General features: G+C 43.4%; 1 protein-coding gene across 3 annotated transcripts in view; it reads left to right on the top strand.

Annotated features, from left to right (window-relative positions):
* ATG14 (autophagy related 14) overlaps nt 1-21,497 on the top strand; it is a 42,699-nt gene extending 21,202 nt beyond the window's left edge. For all 3 annotated transcript variants that reach the window (XM_001924990.6, XM_084981523.1, XM_084981513.1), the window contains exons 5-10: nt 1,799-2,036; nt 5,047-5,276; nt 7,356-7,473; nt 11,242-11,332; nt 11,411-11,496; nt 18,594-21,497. In XM_001924990.6, the coding sequence (XP_001925025.3) occupies nt 1,799-2,036; nt 5,047-5,276; nt 7,356-7,473; nt 11,242-11,332; nt 11,411-11,496; nt 18,594-18,900 (1,070 nt within the window). In that variant the 3' untranslated portion in view covers nt 18,901-21,497. The remainder of the gene's footprint in view (nt 1-1,798; nt 2,037-5,046; nt 5,277-7,355; nt 7,474-11,241; nt 11,333-11,410; nt 11,497-18,593) is intronic.
* Nucleotides 21,498-21,857: the final 360 nt, after the last annotated feature.

Here is a 21,857-nt window from a genome sequence, read left to right as displayed (position 1 = left end):
CTGATGATTTCCTGCTACCTTGAGGAGTCCTGATAATAAACTGGAAAATGTCCTTTAAAAATCTGACCACCATACAGTTCAGGTGCTCAGGCCATGGCTAGTTAGGTATGTTTGAGCATTGTTAAGAGCTCAATAGAGATCATGAAAATGAATGAACTTACTGCAAAATGTGTGATAGAACCAGAGATTTAACTTTTAGGACATTCGTATTGAGCAGGAATGGTGAAGAGATGTATCTGAGGGGGAAAAAAAGTAAGAAACCTTATGCTTGCAATGAGATAACTAGGTTCATTGGTCCTCAGTTGAGGAGGGTGGTTTTGGTCCACAGGCATTTATCAACTGCTTCTATCCCAGTTAGGAGATGACAAGCCTTTTTTTGTTTTGTTTTGCTTTTTAGGGCCCCACCTGAGGCATATGGAAGTTTCCAGGCTAGGGGTCAAATCAGAGCCATAACTGCCGGCCTATGCCACAGCTGCAGCAAAGCTAGATGTGAGCCTAATCTTCCAACCTACACCACAGTTAGCAGCAACACCAGATCCTTAACCCACTGAGCAGGACCAGGGATCAAACCCTCATCCTCGTGGATACTAGTTAGATTCGTTAACGCTGAGTCACAATGGGAACTCCCGACAAGGCTTATTTAAGTAGTTCCACCTTGTGGAAAGGATTTGAGGTATCTGGTAATTGAGAGGGGGGAAGGATGTGCAGAAGGGGACTATAGGGTATGTGCCAGTCTGGTGGTGGCCAGGAATTGAGGGGTCTCGTCGGTATTTGATCAGCAGTGGAGAACCGCTGACACTGGCTATACTTTATGAAGACTGAGCCAGTGAGAGGCAGGAGGTGTGTGGGGTGGAGCCAACTGGAGGTAGGCAGAGTTTGGGTGAGACCAGTATTGTGACGTGGGAATGAAAGACCTAGATATAAGGAACCATAGGACAGCTCATGGAATGGGCCATCAAAAGATTAATTTAGGAAGTGGACAGGTCAAAAGTAATTGTGAAGGAGGGAACCTAGCTTAAAATAGGTTAAGAGAAAAGATAATGAGCTTGTTTTTGAACTTGTTTGAGCCCCATGGGTGTTCTTGGGTGTCTGAGATTTTAGAACCTGTTATTGCTACTTTAGAGAAGTTTAGCCACAACACTATAACTGTAGCAGGTCTGTAAGGGCTTCATAAAAAAGACATACATTGAGCAGGACAAAGTGTCTACCTGTTTTCTTGGTTATGTCACCAGGCTCTGACTGCCCCCTCGAAGTGCTTATAATGCTGGTGGATGAGAGGCGCTCCCACCCTGTGGGGGCTGCCGCACTCCACTGTGACTTTGCTATACTCCTGGTCTCTCTGCTGCATGATCACCTGCCATGAGATTATCCCTGGGTTCTCTGGATGTAGCCTGAGGCACACTTAATAGTTTTCTAAGGAAAATCAGATAGCCAGTAAGTTTTTCAAACTTAGATCTCTTTTCTGCCCAGTGTGGCTTTTGTTCAGAGCCTGCTGTGAGAAAGGCAGGTACTAAACTCAAACCTGATAGTCTTGAGTGATGCTCACTAATGTTGATTACAAAGGGAGACCCAGAGTCACTTAAGTCATGGTCCCCTTTGCTCCATGTGTAATACCTACTTGAACTGAACTCTGTCTCCATACTTAGTGAACATCTTGTAGTTAATTTTATTGAGGTTTTGCCTTCAGTTGAGACTGCAGGGAAGCATTTAGGCTTTGGGGGCAGGAAGAGGTGGGGAGTCCATAGTAGCCAGGAACCATCCTTAGAGATAATTGTTGGGTGTGATTTATTCATTTTAGATTCTGAAGGCCTCCTCAAAACCAAGGAAAAGAATCAGAAACTTTATACTCGAGCACAACGGCATCAGGAGAAAAAGGAGAAGATTCAGAGGCACAATCGCAAACTTGGTGACCTGGTAGAAAAAAAAACCACTGACTTACGAGGTCATTATGAGCGTCTGGCAAATCTTCGGCGATCTCACATATTGGAGCTCACCTCTGTCATTTTTCCAATCGAGGAAGTAAAGACTAGTGTGAGGTATGGTACTCGAGTCTTTTGACTCTAGGAAAACGCAGGTTCCAAAGATCAAGTGTCTTTCAAGTATGTCAGCACCTCATTTATTGGGCCTCATTCTGGGTTTTCCTGGTAATGAAACTTAAGTCTTATCGGCTTCAGCAAACAGTACACACTGGGACAAAGTTGAGGAGGAGGCCAGGGTGAAGGGCAGTGGCCCTGGGCGGGGGGCAGACCTGTGCTCTCTCAGAGATGAGGTGTGGGCTCATGCCCCTGATCAGGAACCACCTGGTGTGGCTGCAGGACCAGTTGAGCTGTTCAGTAGTTCAGTGCTGTGAAGCAGGTTCTTGAGCCTGGAAGTCTGGTTTCCTTGTCTGTTAGAGGCGAGTGAGAAATGCCTACTTCACAGAGACATCCTGAGCTGAGGTGGGAGAAAACACCTAGGGGTCTATTAATTGGTGGGCAAGACTTGCTGACTCAGCCTTTTCCTGGTAATTAACACCTAGGGCACTGGATCGTGGATGTTGAGTCAGGCAGTAGTGCACAGACACCCTGAGGAGTCTTTGTGGTGGTTGTTTTCACCCAGCTGTTCCTTAGTCATCCAGGAACTTTAGAAAAAGACAGGTTCCAGGGACGCAGTTCCAGCCTCCCAGTCCATCTCGTGATACTTTATTATCTTCCCCAGATGATGCTGGGGATCATCCAGGTTTGGAAACTTCCACTGAAGAGTTTCGTTTGCTTTCTCACTAACCATCAGGTTGATCCAGTTGAGGGTTTTCTTGTCTGTCCTGTTGGCCCTCTCTTGCACCTTTCCCTATAACTGGACAGTCAGTCAGCTATTGCTTCTTAGAGCTTAATATTTTCTGCCTCTGCTTCAACCTGTTTTTTCCTCTGTTGCCAGAATTAGTGTCTTAAAAGCCTAGGAATTGCTTCTGGCTTGAAAAACTGCTCTCTGACTTTTTCTTTTTTCTTTATGCTTTTTAGGGCCGTACCTACAGCATATGGAAGTTCCCAGGCTAGGGGTTGAATTGGAGCTCCAGCCACAGGCCTATACCACAGCGACAGCAAAATCAGATCCAAGCCGCATCTGCAACCTACACCACAGCTCATGGCAATGCTGGATCCTTAAACCACTGATGGAGGCCAGGGATCAAACCTGTGGTCTCATGGATACTAGTTGGGTTGCTTACCACTGCGCCACAAGGGGAACTAACTCTTGCTCTTTGACTCTTACCGAGTAATTTGTCATTAGTAACAGATGGCAACTATAAAAGTAAAAAGGCAGATAAAAATAGAGAAGAAATGAAAGTTCATGGGAGTTCCCATTGTGGCAAAGCAGAAACGAATCCAACTAGGAACCATGAGGTTGCAGGTTCAATCCCTGGCCTTGCTCGCCGCAGTGGGCATTTTGAATCTGTGGAAAAGTTGGATTATCAAAAATTGGCAGAAAGACAGCTGGCCGGGCCTTTGAAGGGAAAAAAAAGCTGACATATAGAAACATAATTCTAAATTAAGTTTTCTTGGGCCAACATTTCAATCTTGGAACACATTACAATAAACCAAGACTAAGATACTATTCCAGAGTTGAGGAGACTAGGGAAATTGACAGCGGAATACCGAGTCTCAGAAGAGAAGACATGGAAAGCTTTCTTTCTCTTCCTTACTTAGTGTAGCACAGAAGGCCCTTCCCAGCCTGTCCATTTTCAGCACCGTCTCCCGTCCCTCGTGCCTTCTGCCTGCCATCATGCTGATCCTCTCTGCTCCCATGTTCTCCCCACCCCCCATTCCCACTCTCTAGACCACCAATTCTCAAAGTGCGGTCTGTGGGCCACTCTGGGTCCCTGAGACCCTTTCAGGGGGTCCATGCAGGTTAAAACTGTTTTTGTAATAATGCTAACACTTCATTTACCCTTTCACTGTGTTGACATTTGCACTGGCAGCTCCAAAGCCATGGAGGGTAAAACCTCTGTTGCTTTGACAGATTTCAAGGCAATGACACCAAACTGGTCGTTGTATTCCATCCCTGTCCTGGGACTGTAAAAGACCAGCCAGTTTCACATCAAAAATATTACTGATGGAGCAATATAAATTATTAATTTTATTTACATTTTATTAAGTCTTGATTCCCGTGTTTATATCTTTTGACTGAACGGTGCAGTGAGATGGACAGTCTGCAGAAAGCATGCTGCATGCACACTGAAGTAGCTCAAGGAAAAGACCCTAAGTGAGTTGCAAGCAGAAGGAGTTGGGTTTTTTTCATGGGATGTTGTATCTACTTGAAAGAACAACAGAAGGACGTAGGTATTAAAGAGATCTTCAGAAGTCATAATCAGTGCTACACTGTGCTGGATGACTCAACTGGTCAACACATAATGTCACTCTTGACTGTTTTCTTGTTTTGAGAAATACAGATTTTTTTTTCATAAAAATATGTTACATGTAATGAGTCATCCACAGCACATGAAAGTTCCTGGGCTAGGGGTTGAATCAGAGTTACAGCTGCCGGCCTATACACCACAGCCACAGCAACACCAGATCTGAGCCACATCTGTGACCTACCCCACAGCTCATGGCAATGCAGGATCCTTAACCCACTGAGTGAGGCCAGGAATTGAGCCCATGTCCTCATGGATACTAGTTGGGTTCATTTCTGCTGAGCCACAAGGGAAAGGGAAATGCTCTAAAATTTTCTCAGATTTCTAATACAGTAAATATTAATAGAGCTAACCCACATCCATGAAAGCTCTTTGGGGTCCTCAAAGTATTTTTAAGCATGTAATGGGGTCTTGAGACCAGATAGTTTGAGGAGCTTATACTGGAAGACTTAATGCATGATGCCATCTTCCTCACATGCTGTGAGCTTCTGTGCCACAGCTGGTTTGATTTTCATATGTGATGGAATTCTTCATCTCTATATTCCAATTAAACTCCTATTTCTCATGTGCATCTTCCCAGTCTTTTGCATATCTACCAAGTAATTTCATGTTCTAAAAAACCCAGTCCCCTGACATCCATATGCATCTTTGGTTTGTAGAGATCCTGCAGATGTGTCTTCAGAGAGTGACAGTGCTATGACCTCCAGCACTGTGAGCAAGCTCGCCGAAGCCCGGAGGACGACTTACCTCTCGGGCAGATGGGTCTGTGATGACCACAATGGCGACACCAGCATTAGCATCACGGGGCCTTGGATTAGCCTTCCCAACAACGGAGACTACTCTGCCTACTACAATTGGGTGGAAGAAAAGAAAACCACGCAGGGCCCTGGTGAGAAGCAGGATAGTCTTTGAAAACTCGTATAAATATATGTATATTTTTCAAGTTTCAGGCTGGCTGGCTTGCTTGCTTGATTGATTGATTTATTCATTTATTTTTGTTTCTTTAGGGCCACACCTGCAGCATATGGAAGTTCCCAGGCTAGGGGTCGAATTGAAGTTGCAGCTGCAGGCTTATACCACAGCTCACTGCAACGCTGGATCCTTAACCCACTGAGCAAGGCCAGGGATCGAACCTGCATCCTCATGAATCCTAGTCAGATTGGTTTCTGCTGAGCCGTGATAGGAACTCCAAAGTATATTTTTTAATGGAAGTAAAATTTATGTAACAAAATGAACAATTTTAAACTAAGCAATTCAGTGGCATTTGGTGCGTTCTCAGTGTTGTGCAACCAATACCTCTGTCTGGTTCCAAAGTATTTTTATCACCCAGACAGAAACTCTGGGGCTTGAATCAGTCATTCCCCACCCCCTCCACTCCTCAGGCCTTGGCAGCCACTCTCCTGCTTTTTGTTTTCATAGATGTGTCTTTTCTGGATATTTCATATAAATGGGATCATGTAGTATGTGGCCTTTAGTGTCTGGCTTTTTTTGTTTAGCATAATGTTTTCAAGGTTCATTCACATTGTATGTAGTGTGTATCAGCATTTCATTCTTTTTATGGCTGAATAATATTCCATTGCATGGATATGCCACATTTTGTTTACCCATTGTGGATGGACTGAAAACATGTATTTTTTAAGATATTTCACCTTTGGGGGTCAGTATTGTTTTATTTATATGAAAAGATCTCACTGTTTAAAGAAGTGTCTTTAGCCTTTTGGGTCCTATTTTTATAGTTTCCAAGTTTATAAAAAACTTTTTTTTTTTAACCAGTCCTAAATGGAGATTGAAATACCACAGTAGAAAAACTCTTTAAAACCCCAATAGCTAGAGTTCCTGTTGTGGCTCAGCAGATTAAGAACCCGACTATTGGAGTTCCTGTTGTGGTGCAGTGGTTAATGAATCCGACTAGGAACCATGAGGTTGCGGGTTCGATCCCTGCCCTTGCTCAGTGGGTTAACGATTCGGCATTGCCGTGAGCTGTGGTGTAGGTTACAGACACAGCTCAGATCCCGTGTTTTTTGGCTCTGGCATAGGCCGGTGGCTACAGCTCCGATTCGACCCCTAGCCTGGGAACCTCCATATGCCGCGGGAGTGGTCCAAGAAATAGCAAAGAGACAAAAAAATAAGAAGAAGAAGAAGAAGAAGAAGAACCCGACTATTATCTGTGAAGATGCAGGTTTGATCCCTGGCCTTGCTCAGTGGATTAAGGATCTGGCACTGCTGTAAGCTGTGGCATAGGTCGCAGATGTGGCTCAGATCTGGCATTGCTGTGGCTGTGGTATACACCTGCAACTCCAATTCAACCTCTAGCTCAGGAACTTCCTTCCAAATGCCAAAGATGCAGCCCTAAAAAGTTAAATAAAAAAAATTTTAAAAACTCAATAGCTTCTTTTTTGTGGAGAAAGATTACTCATTTAACCATCCAGCAAGTATTTAGCGAGTATGTGCTTTCTGTCACCCACAGTGCTGGGTGCTGGTGATACAGAGGTGATGTCGCCAAGACAGGCACAGGTGACTTTACCTTTCTGTGGAGAGGAAAGGAAGCAGTCATGATCAAAGGCATCACACATTGAGTGTGGGTTATGGACGGAACCAGCACCATTGTGGGATGGGGCTACCAAGGAAGAGCTTACTTTTCTACAGGGTAGTCAGGGGAGGCCTCTCTGAGGAGGTGACGTTTAATTTGAGCATTAATTGTTCAGATAAATAATACCTTACGTCCAAGCAGCTCAGACTTCACTTTCATTTTTGCTGGGTCCATTTAGGCCCATTTGCTTAGGTTACATTCCACACAGCAAAAGTCGTAAACAATGAAATAATAATGTCTAGCCATGGACTTTTATTAGAGTAAAGCATAGCCATCAATAATGTCTTGATAAAACCACACATCTCAGAAATCTAGGTTCATTAATATTTTTGTTGAAATTAAAGTTTCTTCTGTGTGGCTCTTGTTTTTATTCTTTAGACATGGAGCATAATAACCCTGCTTACACAATCAGTGCTGCACTATGCTACGCCACTCAGCTGGTCAACATTTTATCTCATATACTCGACGTGAACCTTCCCAAAAAGTTGTGCAACAGGCAAGTGATGTCATCTTTATCATGGCTCTCTCATTTTCCTATTGTGTTTATTTTAATTAGAACGAAAACAGTGGAGTTCCCATTGTGGCTCAGTGGTAACAAACCAAACTAGTATCATGAGGATGCGAGTGCGATCCCTGGCCTCGCTCAGTGGGTTAAGGATCTAGCGTTGCTGTGAGCTGTGGTGTAGTTTGCAGATGAGGATCAGATCTGGAGTTGCTGTGGCTGTGGTATAGGCCAGCAGCTGCAGCTCCACCTGGACCCCGAGCCTGCAAACTTCCGTGTCCCAGGTGTGGCCTTAAAAAGCAAAAACAAACAAACAAGAATTTAAGTATTATTCAGACAGAAAAAGTCTGACCATGAGATATTGAGACTGATTGCATAAGCCTAATGTGCAAATTCATGACATTGTCTTAAAATTGCCCATGAGGTCTTTAAAAAGACCACAGATTTCTCCCATGTGAAAAGATAACTGAAGGAAAAACCAGGATATTCAGAGGGTATGCTTATGGGTAAGAACAAGTGAATTGTAACACTTTAATATTGTTTTGGTTTTTTTTTAAGTAACAGTGTTTGGTTTTGTTTTTGTTTTTTGTTTTTTTGTTTTTTGCTATTTTAGGGCCTCACCCGCAGCATATGGAGGTTCCCAGGTTAACGGTTGAATCGGAGCTGTAGCCACTGGCCTACACCACAGCCACAGCAACACGTGATCCAAGCTGCATCTGCAGCCTACACTATAGCTCACAGCAGTGCCAGATCCTTAACCCACTGAGCAAAGCCAGGGATCAAACCCACATCCTCATGGATCCTAGTCGGGTTCGTTAACTGCTGAGCCACAAAGGGAACTCCATAGTTATTTTTTTTTAATAAATTTTATTGGAGTATTGGTGACTTAAAATGTTTTGTTAGTTTCAGGTGTACAGTAAAGTGAATCAGCCATACACGTACATATATATCCATTCTTTTTCATATTCTTTGCCCATATATATTATCACAGATTATTGAATAGATTTCCCTGAGCTGTATAGTAGTAGGTCCTTATTACTGATCGATTTTATATATAGTGGTATGTATAGGCCAGTCCCAACCTCCCAAACCATTCCTCACCACAGTGTTTCCCCTTTGGTAACCATAACTTTGGTTTTGAAATCTCTGAGTCTGCTTTGTGAATAAGTTTGTTTGTTTTTTTTTGTTTTTTGTTTTTTTTTTTGTCTTTTTGCTATTTCTTAGGCCGCTCCCACGGCATATGGAGGTTCCCAGGCTAGGGGTTGAATCAGAGCTGTAGCCACCGGCCTATGCCAGAGCCACAGCAAAGCTGGATCCGAGCCGCGTCTGCAACCTACACCACAGCTCACGGCAACGCCAGATCATTAACCCACTGAGCAAGGGGAGGGACCGAACCCGCAACCTCATGGTTCCCAGTCGGATTCGTTAACCACTGCGCCACGATGGGAACTCCGTGAATAAGTTCTTTTATATCATTTTTATTAGATTCCACATGTTAGTGATCTCCTGTGATAATTGTCTGTCTGACTTTATTCAGTATGATAATTTCTAGGTCCATCCATGTTGCCACAAATGGCATTATTTCATTCTTTTTATGGCTAAGTAATGTTCCATTTTATGTATGTACCACATCTTCTTTATCCAGTCCTCTGTTGATGGACACTTAGATTGCTTTCATGTTTTGGCTAGCCCAGTCATAAAATGGTCAGAAGATCTAAATAGACATTTCTCAAAAATAAATAGACAGATGGCTAAAAAACATGAATAGGTGCTCAACACCTCTAATTATTAGAGAAATGTAAATCAAAACTGCAGTGAGGTATATCACCTCATACCAGTCAGAATGACCATCATCAGGAGTTCCCGTCATGGCACAGTGGTTAACAAATCCAACTAGGAACCATGAGGTTTCGGGTTCGATCCGCAGTGGGTTAAGGATCTGGCATTGCCGTGAGCTGTGGTGTAGGTCGGAGACACTGCTTGGATCCCGTGTTGCTGTGGCTCTGGCGTAGGCCAGTGGCTACAGCTCCGATTAGACCCCTAACCTGGGAACCTCCGTATGCCGCGAGAGTGGCCCTAGAAAAGGCAAAAAGACCAAAAAAAAAAAAAAAAAAAATGACCATCATCAAAAAGTCTACAAACAATAAAGACTGGAGAGGGTATGGAATAAAGGAAACCCTCCTACACTGCCAGTGGGAATGTAGGTTGGTGCAACCACTATGGAGAACGGTATGAAGTTTCCTTTAAAAACTAAATATAAAACTACCATATGATCTAGCAATCCCACTCCTGGGCATAGATCCAGAGAAAACTATCATTCAAAAAGATACATACACCCCAGTGTTCATTGCAGCACTATTTACAATAGCCAAGACATGGAAGCAACTTAAAATAACATGTGGTTGGGAGTTCCCTTGTGGCTCAGCAGTAACAATGCAACTAGTATCCATGAGGACACGGGTTCGATACCTGGCCTCACTCAGTGGATTAAGGATCCGGTGTTGCTGTGCCTGTGGTGTAGGCCAGCAGCTACAGCTCCCACTCAACCCCTAGCCTGGGAACTTCCATAAGCCACAGGTGCAGCCCTAAAAAAAAAAAAAGACAGGAAAAAAAAAATGGTTTAAAAAAAATTTTAATGGTAAAATTTTATGGTTGACCCGGTACCTACTAAGACCTTCCTACCTCCCTCCAGTTATCCTTGCATTTCAAGTAAATATAACTATGTATTATTATCATGCCCCCCTTTAAACACAAAAGGTATCGTGCTAAACTAAGGTGTTTTGCCCCTGACTTTTAAAGTTTGTTATTTATTTACAAAGGTTTATTGAGAGCCTGCTGTGTGCTAGGCTTTGAGGGTACAGTGGTGATGAAAACACTGTCTCTACTCTCTTGGCACTTCATTTTAATGGTGAGACACATAATAGACAAACGAAATGTCAGATGGTGATGAATGTGGGGAGAACATGAGAGCAGGTGAAAGAGAGGGAATGTGGGGCTAAGCACAGGCTTACTGTGTTGAGTGGGCAGTGTGGCAGCTCATGTGAACCTGGGGGAGGCTGGGAGCAAGCCAGGGGGGTCCTTGGGGAAGGAGATTTGGGGCAGAAAGAGCAGGTGCAAAGCCAAGAAAAGTGAGGGAACAAGGCAGCAAGGACAGACGGCTGCAGATTCTGTGGGGCCCTGAGGGCCATGGAGTGGCCTTCATTCACCTGGCCTAACGTGGATAATTGCAAAATTATCTTACTAGTCTCTTACGTGCCCTGTTTATACTTCAAGGAATAATCCTATACCATTCTTCATTTCGTTAGTGTGCAAGTATTTGTGTAGAATTGCTTTGTCAGGAGTTCCTGCTGTGGTACAATGGGATCAGTGGGATCTTGGGAGCACTGGGATGCGGGTTCAGTCCCCGCCCTGGCACAGTGGGTTAAGGATCATGGCTTAGGCTGCAACTGTGATTCGGATCTGCTCCCTGGCCTGGAACTCCATATGCCGTGAGGCAGCCAAAAAAGGGGAAAAAAAAGAATTGCTTGGTCAGAGGGTATGTGCATTTGTAATACTCATTCATGGGTGCAGTGAAATTGCCCTCTGTGAGAGCAGTAGTTCATTCTTAGAAAGTTTCTGTTAAGTGGAGTTTATGAAGAGGTAAAGGAGATGGGGTATGTTTTGTACTCAACTTTAGTGTAAAGCATACTTTTCAAAATCAACATTTTAACATAGGATTTCCAGATAAATGGCAACTTTATAAATTGTATGTTTGTTTTACAGTGAATTTTGTGGAGAAAACCTCAGCAGACAGAAATTTACTCGAGCAGTAAAGAAACTAAATGCAAATATTCTTTACCTATGCTTTTCTCAGGTATGGAAAATATGCCATGAGCTAATGTTTAATTTGTTACATTGTTGAAAATATTAATCAATTTTTTCCTTTTTCTAGCACGTAAATTTAGATCAATTACAACCACTGCATACTCTCAGGAATCTAATGTACTTGGTCAGTCCGAACTCTGAACACCTAGGCAGGTAAGAAGGGTGTTTGTTGCTTTTCTTTTAGTAGTGTTGTTGTAACTACTTCTAAATAGAGTTACTGTACGTGTGGGCAAGAGTACAGGGGTCTGATCCCTAGCCCCAAACTCTCTAGAAAGGACAAAGGTAACGCCGTCCTGTACAGAAGGAAACAATGGCTAGTCATATTTGATCCTTATAGTCCATATATATAGTCATTTTTCTGAGGAAATATCTCTAACATATGAAATAGAAGAACTCATATATTCCTAGAGTGGGGACTTCTTGTGTAGTCCCTGATGACAAAGGTGCTCCTTTGAATCCACATCTGTTTCCTCCTTAGCTCTGCCTAGTGTTTCCCCTGATTCTTTTTTTTTTTTTTTTTTTTTTTTTTTTTGGCTTTTTGGCTTTTTGCCATTTCTTGGGCCACTCCCACAGCATATGGAGGTTCCCAGGCTAGGGGTCGAATTGGAGCTGTAGCCGCCGACCTGTACCAGAGCCACAGCAACGTGGGATCCGAGCCACGTCTGCGACCTACACAACAGCTCCCGGCAACGCTGGATCCTTAACCCACTGAGCGAGGCCAGGGATCGAACCCACAACCTGATGGTTCCTAGTCGAATTCATTAACCACTGAGCCATGATGGGAACTCCTCCCCTGATTCTTGTGCATTTTTTTTGTTGTGCTTGTTCCTTCATGACAGTTCTTCATAGTTGTTTTTGTCACTAAGTCCCTCTAGCCACTATTTGTTGGAGACAAAGGATATTATAAGTTTATGAGATGAACTAGTTTGAAATCCATTATCTTAAAAACAGGAGTCAATGACAAAAAAAACAAACCAGGACTGGTCTATGGGATCTGTTTATTAGTCTCAGCCCACAGAGGCATGACATAGACGAGGTGTATCTTTGGGATGCCTTCTTTGAGTGCTTAGCTTTTTTCCTTGCTCTGTCTCTACATTTCTGCAGATATGACTTGGTTAATGCATTTGAGCTTTTTTTTTTTTTTTTTTTTTTTGCTTTTCAGGGTCGCACCCGCAGCATATGGAGGTTCCCAGGCTAGGGGTCCAATCAGAGCTGCAGATGCAGGCCTATGCCACAACTACAGGAACACCAGATCTGAGCTGCATCTGTGATGTACACCACAGCTCATGGCAACTCCAGATCCTTAACCCATTGAGCGAGGCCAGGGATCAAACCCGGTTCCTAGTCAGATTTGTTTCCACTGTGTCACAATGGGAACTCTGCATTTGAACTTTTGAAAGAGAACAAAGAAAACTAAAAAGGTAGGAAAGTTCCTTTGGGACTCCCTTCCCCATCTTTCATTTGCTTTGACATTGGAACTCAAAGGAGAGACAGACCGGCTCCACTGACCAGGGTGACTGGCTCCCTCCACATTGCAGTGAATAAGAAAAATTATTTAACGTATATTTCCTGAATGTCCACTGGCTACTGTCTGAGGTGTGGGACTGAAAAAAAAAAAGCAAGCCCCTTAGATATTCTCTAGGATGGGAAGACTGAGTGTGGTACAAATGCCACTTCTGCCCAGAAGGAAACCTGATCAGAATTTGAGAAGATATTTCCTGGAACTTTGACAGGCTGATTCTAAAGTTCAACTAGAAGCAGAGTCCAAAAGGAAATTTTGAAAAAGAATAATAAGGGTTGGGCTTGGACCCTTATTATACAGTATAATTATTATATAGTATATTTATATATGCTTGTATACTTTATACTTATTATATAGTATAAAGGTAATTAAAACAGGGCGCTGTTAGCATACAAAGAGGTGGCACAGTTAGAGAAAGAGAATAGAGAGTCCAGAAACAGACCTGTGTGAATGTGTGTGTGTGTGTGTGTGTGTGTGTGTGTGTGTGTGTGTGTGTGGTGGTGGCGGTTGTTGGGGGGAGCAGTTAATAATGATAGGGGTGCAGACATCAGATAATAGCAGCAGCTCAGTGGTGGTGGGCCAGTTGGGTATTTATATGGGAAAGAGCTGGATTCATACCACGTTATATGTAAAAATAAATTGCAGATGATGTAGAAGATCTTATTTTAAAAAAATCCAACCTGTAAAATAACTAGGAGAAAAGACAATGTTTTATAATCATAGGTTGGGGAGGAAATTCCTAAGCAAGCCGCAAAACCCAAAAGCTATAAAGGAAAGGAGTTACGTATTTTTACTATTTTACTGTGTTAAAACTAAATGTTTCTAGTAAAAGATATCATAAACAAGACAAGCAACAAATATGTTTTGCAACCTTTATAATAGACAACAGCTTAAAATCTAGACTACTTAGAGAAATCTTTCAAATCGATAAAAAACCTCGTAGAAAAATAGGCATAGGATTTGGAGTTCCTGTCGTGGTGCAGCAGAAACAAATCCGACTAGGAACCATGAGGTTGTGGGTTTGATCCCTGTCCTTGCTCAGTGGGTTAAGGATCCAGCGTTGCCATGAGCTATTGTGTAGGCCGGCAGCTACAGCTCCAATTAGACCCCTAGCCTGGGAACCTCCATATGCCATGAGTGCAGCCCTAAAAAGACAAAAAAAAAAAAGAAAAAGAAAAAGAAAGAAAAACAGGCATAGGATTCAGGCAGGCATTTTACAGAAAAGAAATGCAGCTAGTCAGTATCAAATGAAAAAAATCTTCAGCTTCAATCGAGAATAAAGAAAAATAACTCCTTAATTCACAAGTTCCCTCTGGTGGAACAGAATAGGCAGCATTTCTGCATTGCTGTGGTTGTGGTGTAGGCCAGCAGCTACTGCTCTAATTTGACCCCTAGCCTGGGAACTTCCATATGCCATGGGTGTGGCCCTAAAAAGAAGGAAAACAAACAAAAAAACCCAAACAGCTTTCTAGTTTTCAGCCATCAGTTTGGCAAAAATAACCAGTGTGGCTGATTTTTTAGGGAAAACAGACACCCTTCTTCTCAGGCTGGGTTTCCTTGGAGGGTCTCAAGTTTTCTTTGAGCTGCCCTCAAGTCAGCTCTCCGATTAGATGGCTCTGTCCCACAGGAGTAAACATGCCCAGCCAGGTTGCTGTCGTGTTTGTGAGCCAGGAGGTCAGAACAGAAGCTTCAAGAGCCCCTTTTGTACCTGCCTCAGTCAGAGTGAAGGCTTTAGAGGTGGGTGATAGAACCTGGGTGCAACTTCCTGCTTCTTCTGAGACCAGCTGAATGAGGAGCCCATCCTGAATCCAACGTAAACTTTTTCTTTGAAATAAATTCAGACTTAACAGAAAAACTGCAAAGAAAAATGAAAGCAGTACAAAGAGACATATACCCTTTACCCAGAATCACCTTTATTAGGATTTTTACCACATTTGCTTTATCATTTGTGCAGTATCTCTGTCTCTCTTGTCTAAATAAACACACATTTACATACACTAAAACTTTTTTCTGAACTCTATAAGATACATACGTTATGGCTCTTGACCCCAAATAGTTCAATATGTATTTCTGAAAAATAGGGATACTTTCTTTTAACCACAATACAGTGATCACCATCAGCAAATTTAATATTGATACAATATCTGAGTGCCCATATGCACATTGTGTCAATGGAGCAGATCATGTCCTTTATAGCACCTCCCACCCCCACCACTGAGTAACAGGATCCAGTCTTGAGTTGGATGTTTCACTTAGTTGCTGTGTCTCTTTAACCTCCTTTAAATCTGGGATATTTTCTCAGAATACTTCATCATCTATGACATTACCATTTTTCCCTTTTTTTTCCCCTCGCTTTTTAGGGCCGCACCTGCGGCAGATGGAAGTTCCCAGGCTAAGGGTTGAATCAGAGCTGTAGCTGTCGGCCTACACCACAGCCACAAAATAGAAGTTTTATTTTGAGTTTGACGTTTCCTAAAAATGAGATCAGGTTATAAATTGGAGGCCTAAATGCAGTGGCCATATGTCCCTTATTGGCGATGTTAATTTGATCACCCAAAAAGATGCTTTCCAACTTGTCCTTGGTACAATTTTTTCTTATCTGATCCAATTTTTACCATAATTAACATACCGTTTCCATCCAAGGTTCATAGATTATATTAGGGATCACTCTCGAGGTTGTATATTCTATCAGATAATATTTTTGAAACGTTTTGCAAAAGAGGCTTCTTAAAAGCCAAAAATCATTTTAATAAGAATAACTCCCTACAGAATCATGAGAAAAATGAGTATTCCGGCTTCAGTGTCATGAAATTATTCACTAAGCTGAAAGCTAGAGGAATGATTTTACAATCTTTGTTCCCCATTGGCATTAGGTGAAAAGACTTAATTATTTTGCTGGTTAATTCTGTGTGATGTGTGTGTGGCTTGGGGTATGCTGGGCAAATAATTGGTTTCTGAGCCCGAAGTGATGGGAGAGAGGCTCGGCTCAATGGAGAAACATCTTCTGCTCCTGCAGGTTCTCAGAGATGTGATTTATGTGTTGGATCTGAAATTGTTCTGAGTGGCCGCTTTGGGGATCATCTACTAGTTTGTTTTTCACTTGAAGTAATTAATTAGCACTTTCTCCACACCATGTGGCCTCTGCCCTGTGGAATTCCAAGCAGGGAACTGGAGTCCAGGAGCAGAGAGCTCTGCCTGGAGGAGGGGTCATCCCCGCCTTGTATCACTCCTGCCTTAAAGAGGGGCTCGGGGTCATGGCGGTCTCTCATGCCAAGAGGGACCCAAGAGGAGATCTGGGTCCATGAGGGAGCCTGGGGGGCTTGGGAGATGCAACCGGTGGTGGATGCAGAGGCCCCTGGACAGCGATGCTGAACGGAATAGAATCCAAGAGCCTTGTTTTCAGGAAAACAGGGAGCCTGGCTAAGGCACTTAAATTGTGACCAGTTTTGATGGGCAGCTGCCATGAGGGGAGTAGGTGGGGAGGAGGAGGGACCCTGGAGAGGAGGTGGGGTGAGGTGCTGTGAGGATCTGGCTGGAGTGACACATGATGGAAAGGGGGCTGTTGGTCTTAGCGGCCAGGTATGTGAGGGAGGAGATTTGCAGCTGGCTTGTGTTTTGAGACTAGCTCAGACCTAAGAAGGGTCTGAAAGATTAGCCACCCTCATATGGGGAACTCTGGCAGCCTGGGGGGGGGGACTGAGGAGTAGAGCCTGAGAAAATGTCTTCGGGGTGGACATGCTTGTCAAGGAAAAGAAAAAGGGGAAGGGAGAAAAGGACTGTCAAGAAGACCCCTTTTAGGAAACAGAACAGGGATACTAAGAGCTGAGATACTGGGTACAGTGGTTACTGCACCCACTGCAGTAAGAGCGTGTCAGGGGAGGTAGGGAGACTGTTGGAGAGACTTCCCGTTCTGCTCCCTTCACCTCTTACAAAGTAGAGCCTCTAATCTCAGGGGCTCCTTGAAATGTAAATCACTCACTGCAGACCAAGGGGAAACCTGTGGCACATCTTCCTATTTCATTAATACCTATAAAGCTCTAAAAACAGTGCCTGGAACAGAAATGTTAGCTCTTACTGATGCTGTGTTGTAGATGAGAAGCAGAGTGGTCTTGGAAGAATGAAGGTTGCTTGATCCTGGAAAAAGTAAGTCAGAAGCTGTAGGTCTGAGGAGGGGCATTGGAGGCCAACTCTAGGCTTTATTGTGATACAGGGTGCAAAGAATTTTGGACCATAGCCTAAAACAGCAGGCTGCACAATTTTTTTTTTCTTTCTTTTTTTTTTAAGGGCTGAATCTGTAGCGTGTGGAAGTTCCCAGGCTAGGGGTTGAATCGGAGCTATGGCTACCAGCCTATGCCAGAGCCCCAGCAACTTGGGATCCAAGCCACGTCTGTGACCTACCCCACAGCTCATAGCAATGCTGGATCCTTAATACATTGAGTGAGGCCAGGGATCGAACCTGCATCCTCATGGATCCTGGTCAGGTTTGTTACGGCTGAGCCACGATGGGAACTCCACACTGTACAATTGTAAGCTATTCCTCATATGTATGTATATTATTTTATGTCATTTTCCCCAAAGTAACTGTCAGTGAAGCTTTTGCTGCTGTTGTTGTCTTTTTAGGGCTACACCTGTGGCATATGGAAGTTCCCAGGCTGGGGGTTGAATTGGAGCTGCAGCTGCCGGCCGATGCCACAGACACAGCAACTCTGAGCCATGTCTGCAAGCTATACACCACAGCTCACTTCAACACGGGATCCTTAACCCGCTGAGCAAGGCCAGGGGTCAAACCTACATCCTCATGGGTACTAATCAGGTTCTTAACCTGCTGAGCCACGACGGGAACTCCACTATCAGTGAAACTCTTAGGTAAACCAATGCATGTGTCTTTATCTTGGGGATGGGGGGGAAGGGGGTAGCGCTGTTGATGTGTCTTCGTCCCACCTATGGCTGGCTGCAGAGAAATCCCCTGGAGGGGCAGTAGGTAGGGGGACTGCCCGCCCACACAAAGGAAAGGCAGCCTGGCTCTCCTGAGGCAGGAGCTGATGGGCATTTGAAAGATGGTGAGGATAATCAGCAAGGGCTTTGTGGGGTTTGCTGACAAGGGTTCCACAGTGGCACTGAGGAGCAGTCATAGGGCATGATGTCATACGGACCTTTGAGAAATAAAAATCATTTTATCCTAAAGTGTAGTGCAAAAGTACACACTATTCCAGCTGAATATATTCTAAATAGTTGTATCTCATTCAGTGCTATAAATGTGTCCCTAGAAAACAATGGTATCTTAAAACGTGTGCAAGAGCTTGATGTTGGCACTAATACGTTTTGCCAACAGACATACAGTCCTATCATTTAGCCTCTTTTGAGTCAGACTTTAATAATTTGGGGGCTTCAGTAAGGGCAGAGAACACCCGTATGCTTCTGTTATTCCATTAATACACTGGTGTATACATCAGGTGACTTTTTGTCAGAATTCTCTCCCTGGACGGTAGATACTGCAGTTGTTGGACATGGGAAGTCATATGTTGGACCAGCAGGCATAGTCTCAGTGGGAGGGTTTTTTCTGACCTGGGTCTTCACAAATAAAGTGGGATGAATACAGGCAAAGTGTGTTGCAGTGGCTTTATTCATGACTTGGATGGCTCTTACTCAATCCTGGACTTGCAGTGGGTGCAGTTTTGGGTGGTGAGGGTGATGCTTGTCTTAAAGGGCCCTCACTATCTGCACACAGGTCGGGACCCTTTGAAGTGCGAGCCGACCTGGAGGAGTCCATGGAGTTTGTGGATCCCGGAGTTGCTGGAGAATCGGACGAGAGTGGAGACGAGCGCGTAAGTGACGAGGAAACCGACCTGGGCACGGACTGGGAGAACCTGCCCAGCCCACGGTTTTGCGACATCCCCTCCCAGCCCGTGGAAGTCTCCCAGAGCCGGAGTTCCCAGGCGTCCCCGCCCATCGCCAGCAGCAGTGCCGGCGGCATGATCTCCTCAGCCGCAGCCTCCGTCACCTCCTGGTTTAAAGCTTACACTGGACACCGCTAACGAGCAGACGGAGACACGCCAGATCCGCGTCGAGAAAGCACTACGCTCTAGGTTATGTGTTTAGTTAAAATAGTGCCTGGAACAAAAGAGGTTAAGCCGTGGGGTTTTTTTGAAGCTGGGAGACTAGCATTTCTCCTCATCAGCTGGCAGGGAGTGGCCATGTACAAGTTTATGGTAATTAACACAACAGAGGGTCACGGTCCTTCTCCCAGACCAGCTGCTGGAGCAAAGACCCTGTACCCGCGGCCAGCTCTGTTGAGGCAGAAACGTGTGGCGCTCCCACCAATCCCGCCGCAGGCCCCACAGACAGGTGCTGTTGCTGTGAGGCAGAAATGGTTCGTGAACAGTTTCAGAGGCTGAATCACAAGGAAGTGATTCTTGATGATCAGGACTTGAAAGGTAAAAACTGTTTAATGTACGTTTGTTTTTATGCCATTTTTTGCAGGCAATTTGACACACTTCATTTCTTTATAATTTGGTCACATTAGGTTTTAAAGTCAAGGATTTTTGTTTTGTTTGGAAGGGGTGAGGTTTTCTTGGTGAGGGAGAGGTAGTTTAAAAATGATTTCACTTGTGCTGCTCTGCTGTAGCCCGTCGGACATTCCTGTTTTGTTTTGTTTTTTTCCTCCCCATGAACCAAAGAAACTAAAGTGTTTTTTTAGGACTTGTCCATAAAGAGAAGAAATCCTGGCTGCAATAATGTCCTAGAGATTTTACACCTATTTTCTTGTATTTTGAGGGGAATTAAGTTCACTCTTATCTAGATTATTGAATCCCTACCATCGATGCTATTATGTATGTATGTTTTGAAATTGAACTTATTTTCTGTGAGTGAAAAATAAGTCATTAAGGTTGTTCCCTTATGGAAGCTACATGTCTGCCTGGGCACAGGCTAAAAGCCACTAAAGTGGCCTCTGGTCATTCTTCTGGTGTCTAGTTTCTTTCTAAGGGATGTAGTAGGTGGTACGTTTTTCCCGGGAAAATTAGCCTGCTTGTTTCCTGGAGTTCTTTGTTGCTCTAAGGACACTACCTTTGCTCTGAAATGCAGAGCAAGTCATTATAGCTTGTAGCAGTCTTCTCTATCCTGAGAAAGGTCTTTTCCCTTCCCAAAAGATCATTTTCAGCTAATGTGTCTTGTCATTCTCTTAGTGACAATCTTATAAGAAAACTGTAGAGAGGCATTATGTACAAATATGTAAGTAGTTTTTTATTTTTAATAACTGCAAAAAAATCCTATGAAACAACTACAAAAAGAAATCCTATGAAATATTCCTAACAGGCATTATTACCATACCTTGTTAGTGTAATTAGCATGATAGTACCTCATAAATCACTGGGAAGTTTGCCCTACCCTAGCTTCTTTTCTTGTTGCAATTATTATAGTTGATATTTTGCCCCAAATCCGAGGTGCTATATATATAGCCCTTGCTATTGGTATATTTAGTGTGTGGTAGAGTTTTGGGTAGAATTGCAGAAGGGTCTTTATTGCTATCCAAGAGTCCCAAGTTCCCTGACTTTATGAATTTTCCACTTAGGAAACAGGCTTTTCCGCTTGTGGGTTCTTAAACAGCTGCTATCTGTTTTAAGTGCTGGGCTTCATGGTTGCTGGGTTGTATTGTCTCATGCAGGTCTCTAGTGTAGGTCATAGAGAGTGCCTGTGGCAGACATGAACAAATACAAATGAACTTAAAATCCTGAGATAGGGGTTGTCTAGGTATTCAGACCCTTAGAAGAGCTTAATCTTAAGAGTTGGAACACTGGGATTTGGGGCTTAGGGGTAGAGAATGACTTCAGCTGAAAGATGCACAACAGTCATGGTTTTCTTTCTCAAGTAAGCCTCTTACAAAACCATGAGATGACAAACGAGTAATTCAACATAACTTTCCAGGATATGGGAAATGTAGGGATTGATAGGGTGCATTTTGTTGTTGTTAAAATCAACTAGAGGCACTTTACTTAGGGTTAAATGATCAAACCTTGAATGGTTTTGAACACCAACATACTGGCTTACACTGCTGAGATATTTTGGTTTTCATTATTTTGCACTGGATCCACCCTGTAAATATTCCTAAATATACATTTCAACCACTGTTTTTTCTACTCTCTTTGCTGCTCATTAAAATCTTTCAGGTAGGTGCCAGAACCATATGTAAACAGCTTTTATATGTAAATTGAAGCTGGTATTTTTTTTTTAAACAAAAAAGCCATAGAACTTGGTCATGTGTTCCATAATAAAATAATTTGTTGAAACAAGGTAATACTAAAAAGAAAATTCACAGGCACCAAATAGGCTGCTTATAATGGTCTGTTAAAGACTTCTTTCATAATGGAGAACGACTAAGAAAAGTTTTGCACATCTGTAAGTTAAGGCGGAAAACAATGTCATCATTGGATAGTGGACAGGATTCATTCCCCACTTGGTAACTTGGGGAAGAGCGCTTGCTGGCATGCTGTTAAAAGAACTCTAGTGTCTGAGAATCTCCTCATGGTGTCATGTTGCAGGGGTTCCCCACTGCTCTGCAACTTCCAAACCAGTTTGAGTCATACGAATTTTTCTAAACTTTTATTGTATTACTACAATAAATCTTTTAACAGTACTTTGCAAATATGTATGTCTTTTTCAAGATCTGCTGTTCTGCTGATAAATTGAAGGTAGCAAGAATGAGATCTAACTCTGGATTGTTTTATACAAATTATAGTATAATTTTTTTAAAAGAATTTTTTGCCAGGTGGAGTTCCTTTCATGGCTCAGTGGTTAACGAACCCAACTAGGATCCATGAGGATGTGGGTTCGATCCCTGGCCTTTATCAGTGGGTTAAGGATTCAGCGTTGCCGTGAGCTGTGGTGTAGGTCGCAGATGTGGCTCACATGCCGTGTGGCTGTGGTGTAAACCAGCAGCTGTAGCTTCAATTCGACCCCTAGCCTGGGAACTTCTACATGCCATGAGTGCGGCCCT

This window comes from Sus scrofa, chromosome 1 (assembly GCF_054392235.1).
Source record: "Sus scrofa isolate SSC_HxYL_T2T_F1_AM1 chromosome 1, Sscrofa_HxYL_maternal_Yorkshire_Landrace_v2.0, whole genome shotgun sequence".
Lineage (NCBI taxonomy): Eukaryota > Metazoa > Chordata > Mammalia > Artiodactyla > Suidae > Sus > Sus scrofa.
The sequence above is the reverse complement of the archived record's forward strand: the minus strand, read 5'-3'. Positions and strand labels throughout refer to the sequence as shown.